The sequence below is a fragment of the Boleophthalmus pectinirostris genome, unplaced genomic scaffold, assembly GCF_026225935.1.
Source record: "Boleophthalmus pectinirostris isolate CB_2022bp ecotype Guang Dong unplaced genomic scaffold, ASM2622593v1 HiC_scaffold_7, whole genome shotgun sequence".
Classification (NCBI taxonomy): domain Eukaryota; kingdom Metazoa; phylum Chordata; class Actinopteri; order Gobiiformes; family Gobiidae; genus Boleophthalmus; species Boleophthalmus pectinirostris.
Genome location: NW_026571473.1, coordinates 37388596 through 37411060, shown reverse-complemented (window position 1 = coordinate 37411060; position 22465 = coordinate 37388596). Strand labels below are relative to the sequence as shown.

Sequence of the window (22465 nt, the reverse complement as noted above, 5' to 3'; positions counted from 1 at the left end):
GCTCTGTGGTGTTTTTTTTTTTTTTTTTTTTGCAGACGAGGAGGGCGTGACCGTCACCCTGGACCGTTTCGATCCGGGTCGGGACCAGAACGGCGTCCGTGTTCCCTCGGCGGCTCTTCCGGGAGACGTGTGCGCTCCCTGTGCGTTCACCTCGGACCCCAGCGCTCCCGTCCAATCAGAAGCAGAGCTGCACCAGGCCTTTAAGGTGAGACTCTTTTAGTTTTTTTTCTGAAAGACCAAACACCAAAAGAGCTTCAATTCAGTTTGTTTGGATCCGTTTGTCATGGAAACGTCCGGGCGTGTCACGAACAGCTGTGTTTTCACTCCGACTCAGCGGCATCAACAAGGATTAAACTCGGCGCTAATCCAGAGAAACCAGTTAAAATGTAAAACCAGTTTAAAAGTCAGAGTTTGAATTTAAGTGGAGCAACACGTCTTCACTCAACTTTAAGTTTGTTTTAAGGCCATATTTTGTCGTTTGTCATATTTTGGCCAAAGACAATTAAAGGAACTTTATGAATCCGTGTGTCATTCATTCATTTGTTTTTCAATTTAAAACCAAAAATAAGAAAATTAAAAAACGATTTTCTTCATTATTTGTCTCCAAAACCAAAACGAAAAAACAGATAACGATTCGTTTTTTTCAGTTTTCAATTTTTAATGGAAAAAACAGATAACGGATAACAGATCCCGTTTACGTGACTTAAACTGGTCCCGGTCTAAGTCCTGGTCTAAGTCCTGGTCTAAGTCCTGGTCTAAGTCCTGGTCTAAGTCCTGGTCTAAGTCCTGGTCTAAGTCCTAAGTCTGGTCTAAGTCCTGCCTAAGTCCTGGTCTAAGTCCTGGTCTCAGTCCTGGCCTAAGTCCTGGTCTCAGTCCTGGACTCAGTCCTGGTCTAAGTCCTGGACTCAGTCCTGGACTCAGTCCTGGTCTAAGTCCTGGACTCAGTCCTGGACTCAGTCCTCTACGAAATCCTGGTCGAAATCCTGGTCTCAGTCCCGTTCTGGTTCCGGTCTGGTTCGGGTCTCAGTCCTGGTCCTGATCCTGCACTGGCCCCAGACTCAGTCCCGGTCTAAGTCCCGGTCTAAGTCCCGGTCTAAGTCCCGGTCTAAGTCCCGGTCTAAGTCCCGGTCTAAGTCCCGGTCTAAGTCCCGGTCTAAGTCCCGGTCTAAGTCCCGGTCTAAGTCCCGTCTAAGTCCCGGTCTAAGTCCCGGTCTCAACAAAACTGTAGCTGTAACAAAATAATTTGGTAAAATATACCATAAAACACTCAGTTATAATATGTTTGTCTGAGTTCATTCTGAGTTTAGTTTTACCTCTTCTGTCGTGTCTCTGTCTCGTTTTTCTCTCTCAGGTTTTACTTCAGTCCGTCAGCGGCCGTCAGTCCTTGGACCTGTGTCAGATCCTCAGACTGGGACTGCACGTGGTCTGGACCCAGGCCCTGGACTCGGCCCGCTTCAGCCTGACCTGGTCCTGCGTGAGTCCGGCCACGGGCGTGCACGTGGAGCCCGTGAGAGCCGCGCACGTGATCCCCACCGCGCTGCTCCGGAGTCTGACCAGCCCGGCCCGACCCGCGGCCACCAGCAGACAGAAGGGGTGAGGAGAAGAACCACACTCTGATGTCAGGACGGAACCAGAACTGTCAGAGCTCAGGGGACTTCAGACGAGGGAAATCTGATACTAATCCATGTTTAAAGTAATACTGAAATTAGATCCTCATTTGAGCAGGTATCGATACTCAAATTGTCAAATTGACAGAACAGAAATGAACCTTTCAAGAAGAGCTGATCATGAGCTGAATCAGAACAAGTACAAGAGCACAAAGTTTAGTCCATACGTCCATGGACCTGGTTTAGACCTGGTTTAGTCCTGCTTTAGACCTAGTTTAGACCTGGTTTAGTCCTGGATTAGACCTGGTTTAGATCTGGTTTAGATCTGGTTTAGACTTGGTTTAGTCCTGGTTTAGTCCTTGTGTAGACCTGGTTTAGACCTGGTTTAGTCCTGGTTAGACCTGGTTTAGTGCTGGTTTAGACCTGGTTTAGTCCTGGATTAGACCTGGTTTAGACCTGGTTTAGACCTGGTTTAATCATGGTTTAGACCTGGTTTAGACCTGGTTTAGTCCTGGTTTAGTCCTGGTTTAGACCTGGTTTAATCATGGTTTAGACCTGGTTTAGTCCTGGTTTAGACCTGGTTTAATCATGGTTTAGACCTGGTTTAGACCTGGTTTAGTGCTGGTTTAGTCCTGGTTTAGACCTGGTTTAGTCCTGGATTAGACCTGGTTTAGACCTGGTTTAGACCTGGTTTAGACCTGGTGTAGACCTGGTTTAGACCTGGTTTAATCATGGTTTAGACCTGGTTTAGACCTGGTTTAATCATGGTTTAGACCTGGTTTAGACCTGGTTTAGTGCTGGTTTAGTCCTGGTTTAGACCTGGTTTAGTCCTGGATTAGACCTGGTTTAGACCTGGTTTAGACCTGGTTTAGACCTGGTTTAGACCTGGTTTAGACCTGGTTTAGACCTGGTTTAGACCTGGTTTAATCATGGTTTAGACCTGGTTTAGACCTGGTTTAGTGCTGGTTTAGTCCTGGTTTAGACCTGGTTTAGTCCTGGATTAGACCTGGTTTAGACCTGGTTTAGACCTGGTGTAGACCTGGTTTAGACCTGGTTTAGACCTGGTTTAATCATGGTTTAGACCTGGTTTAGACCTGGACAACTGGTTTTGGAGACAAATAATAAAGAAAATAGTTGTTTTGAATCCTTGTATCATTCCTTCATTTGTTTTTCAATATAAAACCAAAAATAAGAAAAGAAAAAAAACAATTGTTTTCTTCATTATTTGTCTCCAAAACCAAAATGAAAAAACAGATAATGATTCGTTTTTTCAGTTTTCGATTTTGTGTGTAAATGAAAAATGGAAAGGACGGATAACGACCGTTTCCTGTTTACGTGACTTTCATGACTGTGGTGCTGGTCTTTTGTGCTGCATACGGACTGAACCAGGACTGATCCTGGTCCGGGACCAGACCCGGACCAAACCAGACTCCGAGCATTGACTCAGAGCCTCTGCAGGGTCCGAGCCTCAGCTTCGAGCTCCAGCCCTGTCGTGGGCTCTGAGCCTCTGGTCTGATCTCGGTCTCAGTCCCGGTCTCAGTCTCGCTCTGGTCCCGCTGTGGTCCCGCTCTGGTCCCGGACCTGGATCAGTCCTGGTTCAGTCCGTATGCATCAGTCACAGATGTCACGTAAACAGGAAACGGTCGTTATCCGTTTTTTTCCATTTTTCATTTAAACACAAAATCGAAAACTGAAAAAACGAATCATTATCTGTTTTTTCATTTTGGTTTTGGAGACAAATAACGAAGAAAATAGTTGTTTTTTTAAATTTTCTTATTTTTGGTTTTATATTGAAAAATGAATGAATGAACGATACATGGATTCTGATGATTTCTGTTGTTGTTTGTTCAGTTTTGTGACGATGGATCAGGGCAGGAAGCTGCTGCTGCTGTTGGAGTCAGACCCTAAAGCGCTGAGCCTGCCTCTGGTCGGAGTGTGAGTCAAACTGTTCACTCCTGCAGTGTGTTTGTACAGTGTGTTTGTTAGTGATGAGGGTAAAGACAGTGTTGTTTTTATGTTCAGGTGGTTCAGTGGAGTGACTCACGTCCACAGTCCTCAGGTGTGGGCCTGGACTCTGCGCTTCCTCTACAGCGCCTCCATACAGGACCGGTGAGTACTGCACCTCTCCGCACGGTTTGTGGTTTTCCCGTCAGTCATATTAGACTTTCTAGAGATTTTAACGTCCTTTTCTTGTTCTGTGTGTGTCCAGAGCGCTGTCAGAGAGCGGGTGTTTCCTCCTGCTGCTGTTCGCCTCCACACACAGAGCTCCTCAGTTTTTTCAGTGTAAAGTCAATGGGCCTGAACTCAGCTACCAGCTCCTCACCGGGAACCACAACACCACCCTGTACCAGGTAATAGACTGTACCAGGTAATAGACTGTACCAGGTAATAGACTGTACCAGGTAATAGACTGTACCAGGTAATAGACTGTACCAGGTAATGGAGTGTACCACACCACCAGTGTTGGGAGTAACGCGTTATAAAAGTAACGAATTACAGTAATGTGTTACTTTTTGCTGTAACGCAGTAATTTAAGGCATTACAGGGGAAAAATAGTAATATTTTACTCGGTACAAATATGAGTAACGCGCGTTACAATGGTTTTTTTTTTTTACCTGGATTGAAGTGGTGGGTTTTTCTTCATACAAATTTGCTAAAATCACCTCGATATCAGCAGCGGTGAAACGCAGGAGATGTGCCCTCGTAGACCTTCAGGTAACCGCGGGCAAAAGGACTGACAAAGAACTCCACGCTGTTTAGACCTGGTTTAGACCTGGGTCAGTTCTGGTTTAGACCTGGTTTACACTCGTCCCTCCCTCTATCGCAGTTCACTTTTCGCGGTCTCGCTGTTTTGCAGATTTTATTTTATTTTTTTGTGCAATTTTTCATGCCCTTTTTTTTTTACATTGTATGAATGCGTATTGCGTTCCTCCCGCTGCGTCCTGACTGGCCAAGGGACTCCTGTCTCCTGTACAGTACAGTACAGAATGTGTTCAGCTGCCAAATTTAAATACATGTTCAATCTCTAGCAGTGTGATTCTGAAGTGCTGTACGGCCAGCCAGCTCGAAACCTAAAAATCTAAAAAAAAACATGTATCAGGGACTACAGGTGGAAATGAGCTCTCGTGCTACAACCTGGCACAATGCATCTCTCCTGTTAAGGTTAATGTATACTGTGCACTGTCCCTGTCTCATAAATAAACTACAGTATTTTCCGAGCTATTAGACGCGCTCTTAAGCCTCCAACCCCATCAAAAAACGACTGCGCTCCCCACAATCCAGAGCACCCTATACACGAATCCATTCGGGTGTCCCAGCACGACCACACTCATCACTCCTTTGGGATCAAAGTAGGTTGGATTCAGCCCCCGGACCGAAATGAGTTTGACTCCCCTGGTTTAGAGTATAAGTCGCAGGAAACACCCAAACCATGAAAAAATGTTTAACTTATAGTCCACAAAATACGGTATGGTGTTTACCGTGCATGTCCTGTTGTGTCCAGAAGGTGGCGTCGGTGGAGGGTCAGACTCTGAAGTGTGAGCTGAGCCCAGACAGCAGCTCAGCGCAGATGGAGATCTTCAGAAAGGCGCACAGGGCCTTCAGCAGGTCTCACCGTTTTATCTTTTATCCTTACCTTTCATCTTTTGCGTTCTTTTCGTGTGAATGTGATCTTGAACTGACTGGTACTCTTCTCTTGTTGTCCCTCAGCTCTCCAGCGGGGGCGCTCTCTGTGACCGATCAGGACTCTGGAGTGGAGGACGAGGACGTGTCTCCCAGACCGTCCCCGAGTCCACACCTGCCCTCAGCCCAGCAGGTCAGTGCGGCGTCCGATTTGATCCCCAGTGTTTCCCTTGAGTGTTTGTGCTGAGCTAGAACACATTTAGGTGGAGCGCAGATGAATCAACAATCTGCAGTTTCAGTAAAAAATATAACAGATGAAAAATTCTACTGATGTGCTACTAATAAGCTATTTTACAGTTTTGGGAGGAGTATCATAGTCTTAAATCCCTTAATGGGCAGGGTCAGTCTCTTGTATTGTATCATTAGTTAATACATTTTAGTTTGAGTCCTTTTTAAAGTTTATTTTTTATCACATCATATTCCTAGTTTTAATCAAGTGAATCTCTTATATATGGCTTCACTGAAAAATAATGCATAAATTTAATTAAATCTGTAAATTCTAAAACATATTAACCCCTGTATTTATCTTTATTAAATGAGTAGTTTGCAAAAATACAAAAGTACATTATAATTTTTCCCCAGCAACAGAATGACATTTACACAAACCATGATGGAAGAAATTACTGTGTTTTTCAGACCATAAGTCGCACCAGCCAAAAAATGTGTAATGAAGACGAAAAAAACATATAAGTTGTATTGGAGTTTAAGTCACACTTTTTGGGGGAAATTTCTTTGATAAAATCAGAAACCAAGAACCGACATTTCCTGTGTAAAGTCAAGTTGTAGTAAAAACAATAGAAGAGAGAAGAACAGACTGTTAACGTCACATATGAACAGTTCTTCAGATAAACTATAACATAAACAACAGAACAGAACAAGTTTAACAAACTCTCCATCTCACTCCAAATCACTAAATCCATTCAATTCTTCATCCTCGGTGTCACTTCTGAACAACTCCTCGACCTCCGGAGGTAAACGAAGCTTCACTTTCTCTTCTGTGTCGCTGTTGTCAGACTCCTCATCAGCTCCAGTTAGAATTATTCGGGTCTTTCTGAATCCCGACAGGATGGTTTCGGTGTCACTGAAGTCCAGGATTTGTCCATCCATCCAGTGACTTCAGGAAAGTTTCATGGTGCATCCTCCCGGTGTCATAAAGTTTCTCGCTCACTTCAAACTTTCTTTCTGCTGCTCGATTTTTGTTTTCAGCTGCAGATTTCACGACTTGCAGTTTGTAATCTGCAGAATCTGATTTTCTTTTTGGGGACATTTGTGTTCAGTCTTCTTCAGTCGTCTTTATAAGTTTGTGTAAATGTTAAATTGTTCAGTGGTGCAGAAGTAACGGTGCGATCGGCTGACATGATACAGACAGGACAGAGGCTCTTTCTGCAGGAGACATGCGCAGTAGAACCAAGTGACAGTGGTTCAGGAGGAACAGGAGCAGCAGATACTCACACACAAGACTAGAACCTCTCAACTCTTCACTCTCAACATTTTAATATACAAGTCAAAGGAAACACCCCAAACCATGAAAAAAAGTGCAACTTATAGTCAGAAAAATACAGTATTTGAACACCAGGTAGAACTTAATGAAAAACGAACGGCCGATCCAACATTTGACTGCACAATGTTCTTTCTGTTTCAGACTCGCAGGATAGAGCCGTCCGTGCCCGAACTTTCTCTGCTGATGGACGGAAGCTTCTTGTCCAATCACAACACAGCGCCCAAACCCCAGGCCCCGCCCCCGCCTCCTCCATCAGACCGGAAGCCCGCCGCTGCCGTCGCCGCCGCCGCCTCCCCGCTGAATCTCCACAGCACGCCTTACTCCAACCTCCAACCCAACTGCGCCTGCTGCTGCAAATCCAACAACCAATACCAGTGCACCACCATCCACGCCACGCCGGGACCCAACCCGAAAACGCCGCAGAACTACCAACAGAACACGCCCGCTATCCAGCATGTCCACCAAACTCAGTCACGCAAGCATTCCTCGCCGTCAAACCGTCACTCCTCGCCCTCAAACCGACGGCCGTCCTACACGAATCCACCGCCAACGCAACAAACGCCGCCTCTCTCGCAATATTCCCAAACTGCGACGCCTTCTCAAGCCGCCTCGAGTCCGCAACACCTCGCGACGCATTCCCCCAATCGCCAAACGCCGATTCCGACCGCCAATATTCACCCCGTTTTGCAAAATAACCACTCATCGCCCTCGAATCCAGCTCAAAATTTTGCGAATCAAAACTACACCACGGAACAAACGAACGCGAACGTGATCCAAAATCCGCTTGCGACTCCACAACCGCAGCCCAGTCCGGTTTTCGATCTCTTCCACACGCCGCAAAACGTCGGGAAGCTGAGTCCGATAACGGCGAGCTTGAATAACTCCGCCGGAAACACGGAATTATTGCCGCAACATCAAAACTCGTTCCAGTCTCCGCTTTCCCACTCTGCAAATCTAAACTTGGTTCAGTCGTGTCTGCACAATGGAGCAGCCGCAGTTCCTTCCTTCGCCAGTAGGAGTCCCGGTGTGATGGCGCCGTCGTCGTGTGGACAGCCCGCGTTCGTGGCTCCGCCTCCTCCGGCCGCGGTCTGTACGAACGCGTGTTGTGAGCAGAAGGTGGCGCTGTCGTCTGGGGAGACCTACCAACTGTTACTGCAGCAGGACAGGCAGCTACGGCTACTGCAGCAACAGGTGAATCCTCTGCTTCCTCTGACCTTCTGACCCGCTCCTCTACTCCTCTGACCCTCTCCTCTGCTCCTCTGACCCTCTCCTCTGATCCTCTGACCCTCTCCTCTACTCTGACCTCTGACCCTCTTCTCTACTCCTCTGACCCTCTCCTCTGACCCTCTCTCTGACCCTCTCCTCTCCTCCTCTGACCCTCTCCTCTCCTCCCTCTGCTCCCTCTGACCCTCTCCTCTGATCCTCTGACACTCTCTTCTGCTCCTTGGCTCCTCTGTACCTCTCCTCTGACCCTCTGCTCCATCTGAAGCTCTCCACTGACCCTCTGACCCTCTCCTCTGCTGCTCTACTCCAGTTGACCTTCTCCTGCTCCATATGACTCTCTCCTCTGATCCTCTCTCTCTGACCCTCTCCTCTGATCCTCTGACCTTCTCCTCTGCTCCCTCTCTTCTGCTCCTTGGCTCCTCTGTACCTCTCCTCTGACCCTCTGCTCCATCTGAACCTCTCCTCTGACCCTCTCACCCTCTTCTTTGCTCCTCTAACCCTCTGACCCTCTCCTCTGCTGCTCTGCTCCAGTTGACCTTCTCCTGCTCCATATGACTCTCTCCTCTGCTCCAACTGACCTCCTGCTCCAACAAACCTTCTCCTGCTCCATCTGACCCTCTCCTCTGACACTCAACTCGATCTGACCCTCTCCACTGCTCCTCTGCTCCATCTGGCCTTCTGCTCTTCTCCTGCTCCGTCTGACCTTCTGACCCGCTCCTCTACTCCTCTGACCTTCTCCTCTGATCCTCTGACCCTCTTCTTTGCTCCTCTAACCCTCTGCTCCATCTGACCCTCTTCTCTGACCCTCTGCTCCTCTCCTCTGCTCCTCTGACCCTCTAAATGTTCAAAGTTAGTTTTTTTTTTTTTTTCAGTTTCTTCACATGTACAAAACATACAAAGGAATCAAAATTACGCTTCTCTCTGTCCCGTGCGTAGATGACAACTGGGAGAGCGAGAGGCCGCCATGTTTGCACGCACCGCCATTCAAATCTTAACACCATTAAGTTCAAGTTTTGGTACAACTGTGTCTCACTCAAAGGTCTCAGTGCAGTTTAGCAGGAGGACTGGTCGGGGAGGGTCAGCAGATTCTGTGTCAGGGCAGTTTGGGGAGAAGAAGAGCCAAAAATGTGTTCCTCCTCTGTCTCCTGCAGCATCAGCATCTCTCCTCTGACCTTCTGACCTTCTCCTCTGCTCCTCTGGTCTCGTCTTTAGGTCCAGATGCTCTTGGAGGCTCAGGCGAAGCTCCAGTCGAGTCAACAGCAAACGGAAACTCAGACTAAAAGCACAGCGAGCATCGCGGTGGGCACAGGTGAGCTTCAACCCCCTCCTCAACCCAAAACATGCTCAATAATCCTCCAACTAAAGGGCCGTTCACACCAAAGCGTCAAAAAACGCCTTGACGCCTCTATTTGGACGGCTTTGCGTTTGAGTTTAGACGCCCCCGACGCTCGTCTTTGACGCCGTGGACGAACGGGACAAAAATACTTGACGCGCGTCCGTTGCCCTGGAAACAAGAGCCCGGTCCAGCTCTTTTCCGAAAACAATGTCAGACCAGACTGAGAGAGACTTTAGTGTTTTTATGACCTTAAAACATCAGCGGAGGAGATCGACTCGACGACTGGGGCGTATTTATATTTATACTCCACTAATGACACTGGATCAGTCCTGGTTTAGTCCTGGTCTAGTCCCGGTCTAGTCCCGGTCTAGTCTCGGTCTAGTCCCTTGTTTAGTCTCGGTCTAGTCCTTGTTTAGTCCGGTCTAGTCTAGTCCTTGTTTAGTCCCGGTCTAGTCCTGGTTTGGTCTCGGTCTAGTCTCGGTCTAGCCTTGGTCTACTCCCGGTCAAGTCCTTGTTTAGTCCCGGTCAGGTCCGTATTTAGTCCTGGTCCGGTCCTGGTTTAGTCCTCGTGATCGTCTCGGTGATTGTGGTGTATATATTTATTCTCTGCTCATGTTTGTGTTTCTCGTTCTGGTTCTCTGTTTTTTCTTCCTGATAATAACGTCGCTGCGTCTCTGGATACTCGTCCCTGATTGGTCGACACGGCGCGTCTGACACGAAAAGTTCAGCATTTTCAACTTCTGACGCTGACGCCTTGGACGCGCGTCTAGACCGCCGACGCCAAAACGCTCAAGACGCGCGTTCTAGTCACGTCCACATCGACTTTACATAGAAACTGGACGCTTTGACGCTTTGGTGTGAACGGCCCTTTAGTCCTCCTCACCAGGATCCTGTATTTAAGTACAGAATACTCAATACCTACAATAAACTGTATTTTTTTAACATATTCTGTTACATTTATGCTTAATGTTTGTAGCTCTGATTGTTTTGCATTTATTTATCACTAATTTGAAAAGAAAAATGACACAAGGACAGTGTTTTAAATAATTTTCACTAATCCTGTGCAGTTTAAACCAAATCTTAAAACTTTCACGATCAAATACTGAAATACTGACATGTTTTATTTTGTTTTTTGTTTTTTTTTGGTAATTCCACTCATTGTCTCAAACTAAACCAGGTCTAAAACCAGATCTAAACTGGGATTAAATTAGGACTAAACCAGGACCACACAAGGTCTAAACCAGGACTAAATCGGGACTAAACCAGGTCTAAACTGGGTCTAAACCAGGTCTAAAACCAGGTCCAAACCAGGTCTAAACTGGGACTAAATTAGGACTAAAACCAGGTCTAAACCAGGTCTAAACCAGGTCTAAACCAGAACTAAACCAGGTCTAAACCAGGTCTAAACCAGAACTAAACTAGAACTAAACCAGGTGTAAACCAGGTGTAAACCAGGTGTAAACAAGGTCTAAACCAGGTCTAAAACAGGATTTAACAGGACTAAATCATGCTGTGCGGACCGTGTCTCCTCGTCTTCTATCAATAATATTTTTAATCTGGTTCAGTAAAATCTGGGCTTTTTCATTGACTTTTAACAGACAAAACATCTGATGTGAAGATTTCCTCGTCTTTGCTTCTCTACAGTAAATCAAGTAATCCAAAGTAATCAGATTACATTACTCACTTTAAGTAATTTAATGGATTACGTTACAAACTACATTTTGGAGTATGTAATCTGTAATCTGTAGGGGAATACATTTTAAAAGTCACCTTCCCAACACTGTTTGTAACGTAGAATTTCCTTTTGAATTTGTGTAAAACGTCTGTTCTTCAGAAGTTCTGTCTTTGTCTTTGTTCAGGAGCGTCTCTGTTCTGGCCCGAGCCTCCTACCCTGCGCCGGGACTCTTCCACCTCTCCTCCTCCTTCTCTGTTTTGTCTCTCCGTCGCTCCCGTAGGGGGCGCCGTGTCCCCTCCCCGCAGCGCGCACAGAGCCAGCCCCCCGTCCAGAGCGGGGTCACGCGATCAGGCCGAGCTCGGCGCCCAGAGGAACAACGCGACCGCAGCGGACGAGCCCTCTTCACCCACTCCAGCTCACAGCGGGTACAGAAATATGACTCACTTTCTGTCCACCAGGGGGAGATAAAAAAAAAAAAAAAAAAAAAACAGTTCAAACGCAAACCTACACAAAAACTATGCCAATCGTTTGTGCTGCTTTAGTTTTTGAGATATTAACGATTCTTTTATAGGTCGAATTGGGGTCAGTCAGTCCTCAGGAAGCTTCAAAATGCTCTAAAACAGAGGTGCTCACACTTTTTCATCATGTGAGCTACTTACAAAATGACCAAGTCAAAATGATCTACCTAATACAAAGCCAAGCAAACTGCACTGAAACACTCTGCCCCTTTTTTGGACCCTCGCCCACAGTTTGAGAACCTCTTCTTTAAGAGAACTTCCTCTGGCACTTTACACAAAACTGTGAAAAAAGTGAAGGAAGATTTTTAAACCTGTTTTTTAAAGTTCCAAACTGGAGTTTCATTCTTTTCTGGTTTTGCAGTGATATTTACCAGCCTCTGCACGTTTACCAAACCAAACGCACATCGTGACAAACACAGATGCATTTGTGCACTTTTGTTAGACAAACTTCAGCCAAATGTGGCAGTAGGTCTGTTCTGTAGATCCGCTCTATGCTGTAGACCTGCTTTGTGCCAACACTGGAACACAAATTTAGACTGGTTTTTGCTTCACGTTTGGTCTTGCTCTTCTAATCAGCCGCACTGTGGGAGGGGCTTGTGTTCGCTGTACGCAGGAAGGAGCGAGAGCGTGAAAAGGCGAGGGGCGGCGTGCTGACGTGAGGCAGATGGACAGGTAGGATGTTTAGGAAGTTGAACCTGCCCTGTGATGCACGCTGGTACACGAGGGCACACGCTGTCGCAGACGAGCCGTGCATAGGGAGCGTGTGTGTTTGTGATGCGCCGTAGAGTCTCCGCGGGTTTCAAATGAGCGCACAGGCTGCACTGAGACGCCCCACACGCTCCTGCACCCGCTACAAGTTTATTACCAACAGCAGCGGCCGTAATGAAATATGATCACACTTGTTGAGTGTCAGACCTCGAGTGAGAGACAAGACCGAGTCCAAACGCGAGTCCGATACGAGACACGACCTTGGCGATCGACTGGTAGATCACGATCGACGTATTGAGCACCCCTGCTCTAAAATGGTGTTTCTGCGTCGTTTTGTGCTGATAAACGATCTCAGGCTGTGGAAAAGTCTGTATTATTATTATTATTAGTGCTGTCAAAGATATCACGTTATTGACGAGTTAAGGCAAAACAATTTTAACGGCATTATTTTTTATCGCAGACTTGTTTTTGTTTTTTTTTTTTTTTTTTCATAAGCTGTGACCACTGCTGTAATGTTAGAAAAACTGCAGGATGAAGCTGTAAACAGGAAGCAAAACAATTAGTATGAAACAGAGAAGCCCTGTCAGGTGCGCCGATGTTACTCAAACGAGGAAAACACGAAATAAAGTCCGCTCCCAAAACACGCGGCGAGTCTGCGTTGACCTTCGATAAAGACTGTGACAGAGACAGAAGTTTTACAGACTCTCTCTTCTGGCTGTACTCGCTGCTCAGAGCATCTCCATAATTATAATTAAATAAATGCTAATGTAAACAAACGGCGCTGTGATTACAAGGCACAATGATCAACACTATCAGACTTTTTCACATTCTGAGATCGTTTATCTTCACTAGTTTTGTGGAGTTTTGTTAAAGCCGCTGACGTCAGCTGAGCGGAAATGACGTCATGTTATTTCAACAAAAATAATAATTAATCATTTTAGAAATATACTCGCACAAATGAAAATTGTCACAGCGCAAACGAAATACAAACGATTCGTATAATTTTCTGCCTGTTTTGAGGCTGTTTAACATTTCGAGGGGCTGGATGAGGTCATGGGCTGAAAATAAAACTGTTAATATTTTAAGAATCATAATCACACAAATGAAACTTTTTGCAGCTCAAACGAAGCATTAACGATTGACCATTTTGGGAAATTTTAACGCATTTTGAAGCTTCCTGGGGGCTGGCTGACCCCAATTTGACCTAATAAAAAAGCCGTTAATACCTCAGAAATTAAAGCAGCACAAACGATTGACATAGTTTTTGTGTAGGTTTGCGTTTGATGGGGGCCAACTTGACGGAGGTAGAAAACTGCAGAGGAGAAATAAAAGCGCAGACATCACAAATCTGCCTCGACACTTTCCTCAACACTTTGGATGAGCTCTTCCTCCCAGTAAACAAATCTAAAATAACCCGTTTAAGCAACTGAGCAATCAAGGAGACAGAATGTGAGAACTGAAACAAAGCTGTCAGCTCCCACTCCCCGGGTGTGAACATGGGCCCAGTTTAGTGGCGCACGCTGCAGGTTTAGTCTCAGCAGCGAAGTACAACCAGTGTCTGTGCAGCAGCGGCGCTCTCCTCCCACATGAGACCGTCCTCTGACCAATCACAGTGAGAGGAGCCACAGCGGAGCAGAGCTGAGTCCGTGTATCGTTTGTTCATTCGTTTTTCAATATAAAATCAAAAAAGAAGAAAACGAAAAAACAACAGTCTTCTTCATTATTTGTCTCCAAAACCAAAATGAAAAAAAAAACAGATAATGATTCATTTTTTCAGTTTTCGATTTTGTGTTTAAATGAAAAATGGAAAAAACGGATAACGGTCGTTTCCCGTTTACGTGACTCCCGTTACTGTGATGTTGGATTTTTGAGCTGCATACGGACTGAACCGGGACTAAGAGCGGGACTAAGAGCGGGACTAAGAGCGGGACTAAGAGCGGGACTAAGAGCGGGACCGGGACTCCGACCGGGACCAGACCGGGACCAGACCGGAGGCTCAGAGCCCACGTCAGGGCTGAGGCTTGGAGTCAAAGCTCGGAGTCTCGCTCTGGTCTCTGTCTCAGTCCCGGTCTGGTCTCGGTCTGGTCCCGGTGTGGTCCCGGACCTGGTTCAGTCCACATGCAGCGTAGAATTTCGGCATCGCAGTCACGAGAGTCACATAAACAGGAAACGTCCGTTATTCGTTTTTTCCATTTTTTCGATTTTTTCGATTTTTCATTCAAACACAAAATCGAAAACTGAAAAAATGAATCATTATCTGTTTTTTCATTTTGGTTTTGGAGACAAATCATGAAGAAAAATGTTGTTGGAAAAAATGGAAAAAACGAATAACAGACATTTCCCGTTTATGTGACTCTCGTGACTGCGATGCCGAACTTTTGCGCTGCATACGGACAGAACCAGGACTGATCCAGGTCCAGGACCACACCGGGAAACGTTCGTTATCCGTTTTTTTCCATTTTTCATTCAAACATAAAATTGAAAACTGAAAAAACAAATCTTTATCAGTTTTTTTTCATTTTGATTTTGGAGACAAATAATGAAGAAAACTGTTGTTTATTCGTTTTTTTTTTTTGGTTTTATATTGAAAAACGAATGAACGAATGATACACGGATTGAGCTGAAGCTAAAGATTAAAATGCTGTTTTAAGATTTTGAGCTGAGAACAAGTTTATGATCTGAAAACAGGCAAAAATCCAACCTTCTCTGAAAACTGTAGGTGCTGAATATGACTGAGTATCATTAAGAAGTTACCAATACGATACCTAGGCCTTTTAAAAATTATTTACTTAATTTAATAGGGACATGTGCAATGCTAATTTCCATCTGTATACGTTTTTCGATACAGTGCTCTTCCGATTCAGTCCGATTCTATACGATATATTTCCAACAGATTCGATACGATTCAGTGAAAAACAAAGGCTAAATCATGGCTGTGACACTCAAATCTATTAATTCCACTAAGTTTGTGCGAAGTGAATATGAAAAAGACCCATTTTACTCGTCAAAAGAGTGAAAATGTCAACACGATTGCAACTCTAACACAAAATAATCAATTAAAATGCACCAAAAAGATATAGCAACACAGCCACTCACTTTTGCAGACCCCCTAGTGGTGCACATGAGGAGTTGTTCTATGGGCAGGAGGGTTTTTCTAGAAATATTGACAGGAGTAAAGTGTTGTCTTGTGTGTATTTGTGTGTTCAGCCTGAGCAGTGTGGACAGTCCTGTTCTGGGAGAGAGTGCGAGCATGTACGGCCCTCAGGAGGATCAACCGGACGGATTCTACCACAGCCTCATGGTAAAATCAAACTCTGACCAGCGCGTATGTACGACACTAATGATCTAGAGCTGTGCAGTTCGTCCCATAGTTTTGCCCAACTGTGGAACAATCATAATATTTAGTTCATAACGAGTGGGGAGTGAATGAATAAAGCTCTGTAAAGTCCAGAAAAGAGCTATATAAAACAGATTTTTTATTATAACTTAAATCACAATTCTATGCAGTGAGTTCAGAAACAATAGATGATTGGATAGTAATGTTTTGCGGTTCATATTCTCAAAAACACTGTAGATGGCTAATGTCATAGTCAAGACGAGACAAGACCAAGACTTTAAAAGGTTGAGACCCAGATATGATCGAGACCAAATCAAGACCATCTTTGTCATTTCCTATATTTATTTGTATTTTACAGTTATTCTGGCACATTTATATCGTTGTTTTTATGAACCGCTGCCTTTACTTCTTTCCTCCAAGCCACATTCATCGCTCACCCCCCCTGCTTTTCACTAGCTTCATATTATCAGGTTAATGTTCATTTAGGCCTAAAATAAGACAAGCAGACTGTACTGTCCTGAAACACTCTGTGCCCCTTTCTTGGACCCTGAACCAGAGTTTGAAAACCCCTTCTTTAAGAGAACTTCCACTGAAACTTTATAGAAAACGACTTCAAAGTGAATCAATATTTACATATTTAAATATTCATAATATTTACAGTTACATTATCTAGCTGGTTTTCCTGTGATATTTAGCCCCTGCACATTTAACCAAATGTAATGAAATATGATGGCACTCGTCGAATGCCAGACCTCGAGTCTGTGACGTCACTGAGACGAGACTGAGACGAGACTGAGACGAGACTGAGACGAGACTGAGACGAGACTGAGACGAGACTGAGACTGAGACTGAGAGACTGAGACGAGACTGAGACGAGACTGAGACGAGACTGAGACGAGCTCCTTCAAGACCGGGATGAGAACGAGACGACATGAGACCGAGACAACGCAGACAAGCTCCTTCGAGACCGAGACGAGACCGAGACGAGTGCCTTCAAGAGCGAGACAAACGCCTTCAAAACTGAGACTAGACCGAGACTAGACCGAGACTAGACCGAGACTAGACCGAGACTAGACCGAGACAAGACCGAGACAAGACCGAGACAAGAGACCGAGACAAGACCGAGACAAGAGTGAGACAAGAGTGAGACAAGAGTGAGACAAGACAAGACAAGACGAGACAAGAGACCGAGAGACAGAGACCGAGAGAGAGTGAGACAGAGAACCGAGACAAGACCGAGACAAGACCGAGACAAGACCGAGACAAGACCGAGACAAGACCGAGACAAGAGTGAGACAAGAGTGAGACAAGCGCCTTCAAGAGCGAGACTAGACCGAGACTAGACCGAGACTAGACCGAGACGAGACCGAGACTAGACCGAGACGAGACCGAGACGAGACCGAGACGAGACCGAGACCCGAGACGAGACCGAGACGAGACCGAGACTAGACTGAGACAAGTGCCTTCAAGAGTGAGACAAACGCCTTCAAAACTGAGACTAGACCGAGACTAGACCGAGACTAGACCGAGACTAGACCGAGACTAGACCGAGACGAGACCGAGACGAGACCGAGAGACGAGACACAGACGAGATCGAGACAAGCGCCTTCGAGACCGAGACGAGACCGAGACGAGACCGAGACAAGTACCCTCAAGACTGAAACAAGACCGAGTCCAAATGCCCTTGAGTCAGAGACGAAACCAAGAGTGTAAAAAAGCGGTCTCGAGGCCAGTCTCAAGACCAAGACCGGTCTCGAATACTACGACACTATAGACGGCTTTGCTTTATTGATTAGTGATCAGTTCAGTTTTGTTGTGAATGTGCTGAGCTTTTTTGCCCCTCAAAATCTTAATCAAAAGGCAGATCTACATCACATTTGAAAACCAGAATCACAAAACATTCATGATAATCCCTCTGTTGCTCCTGGTGTTTCTGCTTTTAATTCTGACGCTTTCGTGGTTCCTGACGTTTTGTTTTTTGCTTTTCAGACGCAGCTCAACAGTCGCCTGCGAGAGGAAGAACCGTCCAAACAGGAAGTGAAAGAGCCCAAACAGGACGAAGAGACTCGGAGGAAGAGTCTTGAACGCACGCAGTCTCCGGCTCACTCCTCCCTCTCCTCCTCCTCCTCCTCTTCGGCACCAGGTCAGGTCCACAGTCCAGTCCAGAGTCCGGCTCAGGTCTTGGCTCCGGCGCAGGGGTCCAAGAAGAATAAGAAAAAGAAGCAGTCCCCGAGAGCCGCCGATCGAGGTGGGGAGGACGTGGTCGTGAGCGCCACCTTGAGGAGACTGCAGCAGCTCGGGGTGAACCTGGACAAACAGGAGCTGAGCGAGGGAGAGCGAGCCAGAGCCAAAGCCGTGGAGAGCGCCGGGTAAGGACTCAAAATCCTCTTTATTATTACGTACGATTCGACTTTTTCCACCTCTGATACTGATATTTGAAACTTTCCTTTAAATTCGATGTGATCACAACGGCGGAGAAGAGTGACCTGTTGGTGTTTTCGTAGTTTAGCTGCATCGCGACTGCAATTTCTCAAATCACAAATAGCAAAGTTTTAGTAATATTATTTTAAAGCAGTGGAGTCAAAATCAAATTCACAAAGGCCAAAATTAAAAACTCGGACTAAGTCGTGGCCCAAACTATTTATTGAAAATTTTCAACAACATCTGCATGTTTTCTCTTCTTTCGTGATATGTGATGTTACATTTTTTCTTGTTAAAATAAATGTTTAATAGTAGTTTTGCTTAAACACTGAATCCAGAACAAACAAAATATAAAATAATAACATTTTAAATAAATAATGTCTCTATAGTCTATAGTCTAGTCAAATATAATTATATCACGGGCCAAATTAATCCGTGTTTCATTCATTCATTTTTCAATATAAAACTGAAAATAAGAAAACAAAAACACAACAGTTTTCTTCATTATTTGTCTCCAAAACAACAACAAAAAAAAATAACGATTCGTTTTTTCAATTTTTGATTTTGTGTTTAAATGAAAAATGGGAAAAACGGATAATGACCCTTTCCCGTTTACATGACTTAAACTGCGATGCCGGACTGAACCAGGACTGAACCAGGACTGAACCAGGACTGAACCAGGACTGAAACCAGGACTGAACCAGGACTGATCCAGGACTGATCCAGGTCCGGGACCAGGACCAGACTGGAACCAGACCGGACCAGACCAGGGACTGAGACCGGGACCAGACGGAGGCTCAGAGCCCACGGCAGGACCGGAACTCGAAGCTGAGGCTCGGACCCCGCGGAGGCTCGGAGTCAAAGCTCAGAGTCTGCTGTGGTCCTGGTGTGGTCCCGGACCTGGATCAGTCCTGGTTCAGTCCGTATTCGGTGCAGAAGTCCGGCATCGCAGTCACGGAAGTCACGTAAACGGGAAACGGTCGTTATCCGTTTTTTCCATTTTTCATTTAAACACAAAATTGAAAACTGAAAAAATGAATCATTATCTGTTTTTTTCATTTTGGTTTTGGAGACAAATAATGAAGAAAATTGCTGTTTTGTCGTTTTCTTATTTTTGGTTTTATATTGAAAAACGAATGAACGAATGATACACAGATTCAAATTTGGCCCCTGGGTCTCTGTTTCTCTCTTTTAAAATATAGGCAAGTACTCTTTAAAGGCCCTGCAAGTACATTTTAGCCAAAAATATACTAAAACAAAAGCAGGTGGTGTTTTTATTGCACTATACCTGACCTAACCTGTGAATCGTGCTGTACCCTTGCCCTTACTGCAGCCTGTGCGCTCGTCTGGAGTCCGCGGACACTGCGCTTCACATCACAAACACAAGCTCTCAGTGCGCAGTTTGTCCGCACAGCCTACACCCTCATGTTCCAGCGTGTATCACAGGGCAGGTTAAACTTTTTAAAACATCCTACCTGTCCATCCGCCTCACGTCAGCGCACCGCTCCTCGCCTTTTCACGCTCTCTCCTCCCTGCTCATAGTGGATACTGGCTCAGTGTTTAGTTTGCGCTGATTGGAAGGGCAAGACGAAACATGAAGCAGAAACTAATCAAAATTTGCGCTTCAGTGTCGGCACAGCAGGCCTACAGCGATATGCGGGCTGAAGTTTGCCACATAAATCTGTGTTTTTCATGACGTGCGTTTGGTAAATGTGCAAAGGCTAAAAATTCACTCTCTTCAGTTTTCTGTAAAGTGCCAGTAGAAGTTGGCTTAAAGTTCTCAAACTGTGGGTGAGGCTCCAAAAAAGGGCTGCAGTGTTTCAGGGCAGTACATTTATGTTTTTAGGTTCTTTTTTCAGACCTAGAGTTTGTTTTCATACCTGACAGTTTCGACTGCTCACTGTGGTCTTCCTCTGAGTCACGTGATGTTGCTGTGACGTGTCGTTCAGCTGATTTAAACAGGTTTTGGCGCCGTCTTCCTACCGGTGGAGGCAGGACGACAGCGCCACCTGCAGTCCGACTTCCTCAGGACTGTATCCCAAGTGTGTGTGAGAGTAAAAAAGCCCCTCGTCCCGGTTTATCGTCCCGTGGGCACATTTCCGTATTTCGATTGCCTCTTTAATCCAGCGACGATGTTTGTTTTCCTCTGTCCCAATGATGTCTTTTTTACTCTCACACACCTGGGATACTGTCCTGAGGAAGTCAGACTGCAGGTGGCGCTGTCGTCCTGCCTCCACCGGTAGGAAGACGGCGCCAGAACCTGTTTAAATCAGCTGAACAACACGTCACAGCAACATCACGTGACTCTGAGGAAAACCACAGTGAGCAGTCGAAACTGTCAGGTATGAAATAACACTCTAGGTCTGAAAAAAGAACCTAAAAACATAAATTATCGAAAGACCAAACGAACCTCATCGGACTATTACGCTCAGTGCAGTACAGTTTGTTTGGCTTATTTGAAGCCTAAATGAATATTAATCAGATAAAATGGAGACAGATTTATAAAAACATTGATATATATGTGTCAGAATAACTGTAAAATACAAATAAACGATAAAGATGGTCTCGATTTGGTCTTGATGGGCCGTGGTCTCGGTCTGGTCTTGGTCTCAACCCTCAGAGGTCTTGGTCTTTCAATAGGGATGGACATTCGATGAAATTTTCTTAATCGGTCGTCGGAAGAATTAACGATCGATTATCGATTTAATCATTAATGTTTTTATATTAAAATGATCATCATTATTATTACTATCTGCACTACTAATCTGCATAAATAAATTCAACTTTACGACATATAAACCGTAACGACTCTAGAGCCACATCAGCCCGTTTGACATTATAATGTGTTTAATTCAGTTTTGTTCAAATCTCACAGAAACAAAACTTAAAACCACATCACTAATTTGCATAAACTAAGTGAAGATAAAACTCCAGCTCTTGTGTCACTGATGTGGTTCAATTTCTGTTGGATTAAAAGACATGACTCAGGTGAATACAGGTCAGTGTGACCAGATTTGCGTTTGTCAAAACCAGGACACCGTACGGGGGGAGGGGGGCGGGGCCTCGTCATCCACATTGAGCGACTCTCACCTGGAAAACTTTTTCCCACTGGACACAGAAACATATGTGCTGCTTTATACACTGTGCGGAAAGTGTGGAATTTCTTGTACAAATCATCGTTAAATCCACATTTGTGCTTCGGTTCGTTACAGACTGACCCACTGTTTGTGTCTCGCTCCTTCTGATGCAGAGACACATGTACACACCTGTTTGGTCACGATACACACAGCAACATACGTTCGGTTTGTCGATTAAAATGAACATAATCGATGAAATTCTTAATGAGCAATTAACCGATTAATCATGCCCATCTCTATCTCTCACCCTCTCATTGTTTAAGCCACAGGGTTCAAAGTGTGAGAAAAAAGTAGTGGTTTATAGTCCTGAAATGACAGTAGTTTTGTTCTGTTTGTAACTTAAACCTGTTGCATGTTCTAACCCCCCTGCCTCTGTCTGTCCCTGCAGCACTCTGGCCTGTATAAACCCGGCCGCCGTCGTCTCCCGTCTCTCCGCCCCGTCCGCCTCGCTCGCCCTCCCCCCCCACCCGTCCTCCAGCTCCGACCTGAGCCTGGAGGCCAACGCCATCGCCCTGCGCTACCTCTCCGACCAGCAGCTCACCCGCCTCTCGCTCGCCGCGCACAACCCCAAACGCGCCCCCGCCCTCGCCCTCGCCCTCGCCACGCCGCCCTCTCCTCCTCCGCCTCCACCGACATCACCATCCTGTCCCCCAGCAACATGTCCCTCGCCACGCGCAAGTACATGAAACGCTACGGGCTCATCGAAGAGGAGAGCGAGGACGAGGACGAGGAGGAAGAAGAAAAGGAAGCAGAACGGGAAGCGAAAGAGCGGCCGTTTTGCGAAGCGCTTTTGCCGCAGAGTCAGCTGATCCGCGAGCTCAAGCCCAAGATGCAGCTCCTGGCGAGAAATGGACAAAACCGCGGAGGAGAAGAAGAAGAAGACGACGAAAAGGAGAACGCGAGGAGGAAGAGGCAAACCGCGGAGAGCCAGGGATCGGTGGGGAATATTCTGGATCTGAGCCGACTGAGGCAGCTTCCCAAACTTTTCTGAAGGACTTTAAAATGAGGAAAACTGGCGGCTGCGACCACACTGGAACAAAGGGAAACACATGAATTTATAGGAAAACTTTTACTCATTTACAGTGGCAGCTCAGGTTTTTAATTTTAAATATCACTGAATTTCTCGCTTTAAATTTCTCAACCCTGAAAAAACATGTTTGAATTATTTTTATTCTGAGTTTTAGTCGCACTTTTTGGGGTAAATTTATTTTATAAAATCAGAGACCAGGAACCTTGGAAAGTGAAGTTATAGTAATAAATGCATCACAAATTTCGGACTTCTGGTCATCGCGTAATGCACACTGGGAAGAATTTTCCGAA

General features: G+C 45.5%; 1 protein-coding gene across 1 annotated transcript in view; it reads left to right on the top strand.

Annotated features, from left to right (window-relative positions):
* Positions 1–22465, top strand: part of stil (STIL centriolar assembly protein) — a 30799-nt gene extending 8334 nt beyond the window's left edge. Inside the window, 14 exon segments of the mRNA XM_055165254.1 lie at positions 36–205; positions 1352–1593; positions 3459–3542; positions 3630–3716; positions 3817–3958; positions 5110–5213; positions 5316–5421; positions 6931–7980; positions 9226–9322; positions 11209–11449; positions 15458–15551; positions 17577–17956; positions 21534–21756; positions 21759–22465. Of these exon segments, the coding sequence (XP_055021229.1) occupies positions 36–205; positions 1352–1593; positions 3459–3542; positions 3630–3716; positions 3817–3958; positions 5110–5213; positions 5316–5421; positions 6931–7980; positions 9226–9322; positions 11209–11449; positions 15458–15551; positions 17577–17956; positions 21534–21756; positions 21759–22136 (3398 nt within the window). The 3' untranslated portion in view covers positions 22137–22465.